Source organism: Folsomia candida, unplaced genomic scaffold, assembly GCF_002217175.1.
Source record: "Folsomia candida strain VU population unplaced genomic scaffold, ASM221717v1 Fcan01_Sc005, whole genome shotgun sequence".
Classification (NCBI taxonomy): Eukaryota; Metazoa; Arthropoda; class Collembola; order Entomobryomorpha; family Isotomidae; genus Folsomia; species Folsomia candida.
The window spans coordinates 3,367,318-3,371,127 of record NW_019091197.1 but is presented as its reverse complement, the minus strand read 5'-3'; the positions used below and the strand labels follow the sequence as shown (position 1 = coordinate 3,371,127).

The following is a 3,810-nucleotide window of genomic DNA, read 5'->3' as shown; positions in this document are numbered from 1 at the left end:
TTAATTTTGATTTGAAACTTCAGATCGACACTTTTTTCAAATGGACATAAAATTTTTTTTATGCATTTTGCAAACTTTTAGATGAACAGTGGTTCAAAGAAAATCTGCTGTCGGCTTTAAAAGCCCGGCTTTTTGGAAATGATACCTTCATTCCTCATGAAAAAAGGATGAGGAATACGATGAGATCATTTAAAATATCCAACGATGGATATTTCGGCCAAAAATTAATAATTTTCGACACGTTCTGTAATCTCGCCTAACCCTCAGTATGATTGAAAATATATCCGCAATGAAGGGCATATTTACATAATGCATCTTCATTTTGAAGTCGAATATTGAGTATGAAAATAATTTGTGGACTAATGCCATTAATTGATGCTGAATTATTCAATTTATTATTCTAATAAAATTCAAAGTTAGTTATAAATTACAATTTTGAAATTTGTGTAGTTAAATATGTATATCACATTCGTAATCCGTTAAGTTGTCTTTACAGGTGCCCGGGTATTTAGAAGATGATCCACTTATCAGCTTGGTGTCCTTCAATAGCAGCGTCTCCACCGGCAAAGATTGGGACTGGGACAAGGGATGGTTGTTGTCCTCCAATGGAAGCATCGCTTCCTCCGAAGATTGGAACTGGATGGATGGATGGCTGTTGTCCTACGAATGAGACATCACCGCCAGCGAAAACTGGGACTGGGACAATGGATGGTTGTTGTCCACCGAAAGAAACATCACCGCCAGAGAAAACTGGGACTGGGACAATGGATGGTTGTTGTCCACCGAAAGAAACATCGCCGCCAGAGAACACTGGGACTGGGACAATGGATGGCTGTTGTCCACCGAAAGAAACATCACCGCCAGAGAAAACTGGCACTGGGACAATAGATGGCTGTTGTGGTTCAACAGCTGGAAGAACCTCTTCAACGCATCCCTGCTCAGGGGCTGGAAGGATAGAGATGACCTCACCACCTTGGACTGGAAGGATGGAGATGACGGGTTCCTTTGGTGGGAGTTTGGTGCCACTGCCGACCGATGGGAGGATAGAAATTCCCCCTCCGATAGAAGCATCGCTACCTCCGAAGATTGGAGCTGGAACAATGGATGGCTGTTGTCCGCCGAAAGAAACGTCACCACCAGAGAAAACTGGGACTGGAACAATGGATGGCTGTTGTCCACCGAAGGATACATCACCGCCAGAGAAGACTGGGACTGGGACAATGGATGGCTGTTGCCCACCGATAGAAGCATCGCTACCTCCGAAGATTGGAACTGGGTGAATGGATGGCTGTTGTCCACCGAAGGAGACATCACCACCAGAGAACACTGGGACTGGAACAATGGATGGCTGTTGTGGTTCAACGGCAGGTTTGATGGATACTACTGGTTGAACGGCAGGCTTGATGGATACTACTGGTTCAACAACTGGGAGTTTGTTGTCAATAACTGGGCCCCCGATGATGGATGGCTTTTGTCCTTCGAAGATTGGAACTGGAACAATGGATGGCTGTTGGCCGCCGAAAGAAACATCACCGCCAGAGAACACTGGGACTGGGACAATGGATGGTTGTTGTCCACCGAAAGAAACATCACCGCCAGAGAAAACTGGGACTGGGACAATGGATGGTTGTTGTCCACCGAAAGAAACATCACCGCCAGAGAAAACTGGGACTGGGACAATGGATGGTTGTTGTCCACCGAAAGAAACATCACCGCCAGAGAAAACTGGGACTGGGACAATGGATGGCTGTTGTGGTTCAACAACAGGTTTGATGGATACTACTGGTTCAACAACTGGGAGCTTGTTGTCAACGACTGGTCCACCGATGATGGATGGCTTTTGTCCCTCGAAGATTGGAACTGGAACAATGGATGGCTGTTGTCCGCCGAAAGAAACGTCACCGCCAGAGAAAACTGGGACTGGGACAATGGATGGCTGTTGTCCACCGAAAGAAACATCACCTCCAGAGAAGACTGGGACTGGGACAATGGATGGCTGTTGACCACCGATAGAAGCATCGCTACCTCCGAAGATTGGAACTGGGTGAATGGATGGCTGTTGTCCACCGAAGGAAACATCACCGCCAGAGAAGACTGGGACTGGGACAATGGATGGCTGTTGACCACCGATAGAAGCATCGCTACCTCCGAAGATTGGAACTGGGTGAATGGATGGCTGTTGTCCACCGAAGGAGACATCACCGCCAGAGAAGACTGGGACTGGGACAATGGATGGCTGTTGTCCGCCGAAAGAGACATCACCGCCTGAGAAGACTGGGACTGGAACAATTGATGGCTGTTGTGGCTCAACGGCTGGGAGGATAGAGACGACGGGTTCCTTTGGTGGGAGCTTAGTACCACTGCCTACGGATGGGAGAATAGAAATTCCACCCCCGATGGAGGCATCGCTACCTCCGAAGATTGGAGCTGGGACAATGGATGGCTGTTGTCCGCCGAAGGAGACATCACCGCCAGAGAAGACTGGGACTGGAACAATGGATGGCTGTTGTCCGCCGAAAGAGACATCACCGCCTGAGAAGACTGGGACTGGAACAATGGATGGCTGTTGTCCGCCGAAAGAGACATCACCGCCTGAGAAGACTGGGACTGGAACAATGGATGGCTGTTGGCCACCGAAGGAGACGTCTCCACCACCGAAAATTGGAACCGGGTGAATGGATGGTTCACTCGGTTGGACTGGTGGGTGCACAACAGAAGTGTCGCAGTCGGGAAGAACCTATTAACAAATTTGAAGGTTAAATTTAGCTGAAAACTTGTCATTTAAAATTGTTTGCTGGTTATTATACCGTCAATGACCGGCCGTAGGCTCCAATGGCCAAGAGCAGCGTAATAGCTACAGCTTTCATGCTGAACAAATTACTATATTGTTTTTTTAGAATTGGAAATGTTTCTTCTTTTTGTTGCTCTTGCTCAGATGAGTAAAGCGAACTTGTGATACCCAAAACCCTGTTCCCAAACCTTTTTATACCCGATGAACGGTCCCCTCTACTCATTGACAATTGACTCGCTAATCCATTTGTCGGCGGTTTATACAAGCATATTATGGGCCCAATTATAATTTAATATCACTCTGATTTACTGCTGACGTAGAAGCTGTCGGATCGGATTTGCTTAAATTGTTGCAATATAAATAATTGCACACGGTACGATGGCAACTTTCACACAATGAATGCACCTTATCAATCGTAGTGAGATTTATCTGTCATAAATTATTTTCGGAGATCTTCACCTTGATTTGATCAGCTTGTTAATGGATGCAATTATTTACACATGCCAGCAATAAAAGGTTTCATGCATGGAGTCACAGCGTAAATTTCATAAATTAATATTGGCATGCTTTATAAAACTTCGTAGTAAAAATAAAAATACAAACTTTACAACCAAATTTTATTGTTCAAAGTCCAGCTTATGTGGTGACCTGTGGAATGGAACTTGTACTCTTTATTAATACATACATAAAATTATATCTTTTTCTGCAGCAAAGAATGTTAATTCTTAAATCGACACAATCCTGACGCAATAAAATTGTGCGTGACGTAAAGCAACTGATGTCATAAACTGTTCTGTCGGATTCGGATTGGTGGAAGTCATAGATAGCAGATTATGTTTTATAACACAGAACCATCATGATTCTTTTACTCTTGGTTGCATCAGTCGTTATTTGATGCAAGGACAAATATGTAGCTGTAAGTTTTTACAAATTTATTGATCTAAAGTACATGACTTTTTTTAAAGAAATTTGGCAAAAATTATGGACATTTTTTACGATTCAAACTTTTTTTGCATTTT

The 3,810-nt window shown here is 44.3% G+C and overlaps 1 protein-coding gene across 3 annotated transcripts; it reads right to left on the bottom strand.

Moving 5' to 3' along the window:
- Positions 1-372: 372 nt before the first annotated feature.
- On the bottom strand, positions 373-2,967 carry LOC110849640 (serine/threonine-protein kinase WNK1). Of its 3 annotated transcripts, none has more exons than XM_035851775.1 (3): positions 2,808-2,967; positions 1,726-2,737; positions 373-1,665 (listed from the first exon to the last, which is right to left on the bottom strand). In XM_035851775.1, the coding sequence occupies exons 1-3, from the start codon at positions 2,865-2,867 to the stop codon at positions 509-511; spliced, it is 2,229 nt and encodes a 742-aa protein (XP_035707668.1). In that variant the 5' UTR covers positions 2,868-2,967; the 3' UTR covers positions 373-508. The 3 variants fall into 3 exon arrangements, with proteins under 3 accessions (XP_035707668.1, XP_035707669.1, XP_021952761.1); XM_035851776.1 differs by having other exon boundaries at positions 373-2,257; positions 2,525-2,737; XM_022097069.2 differs by having other exon boundaries at positions 373-2,737.
- Positions 2,968-3,810: the final 843 nt, after the last annotated feature.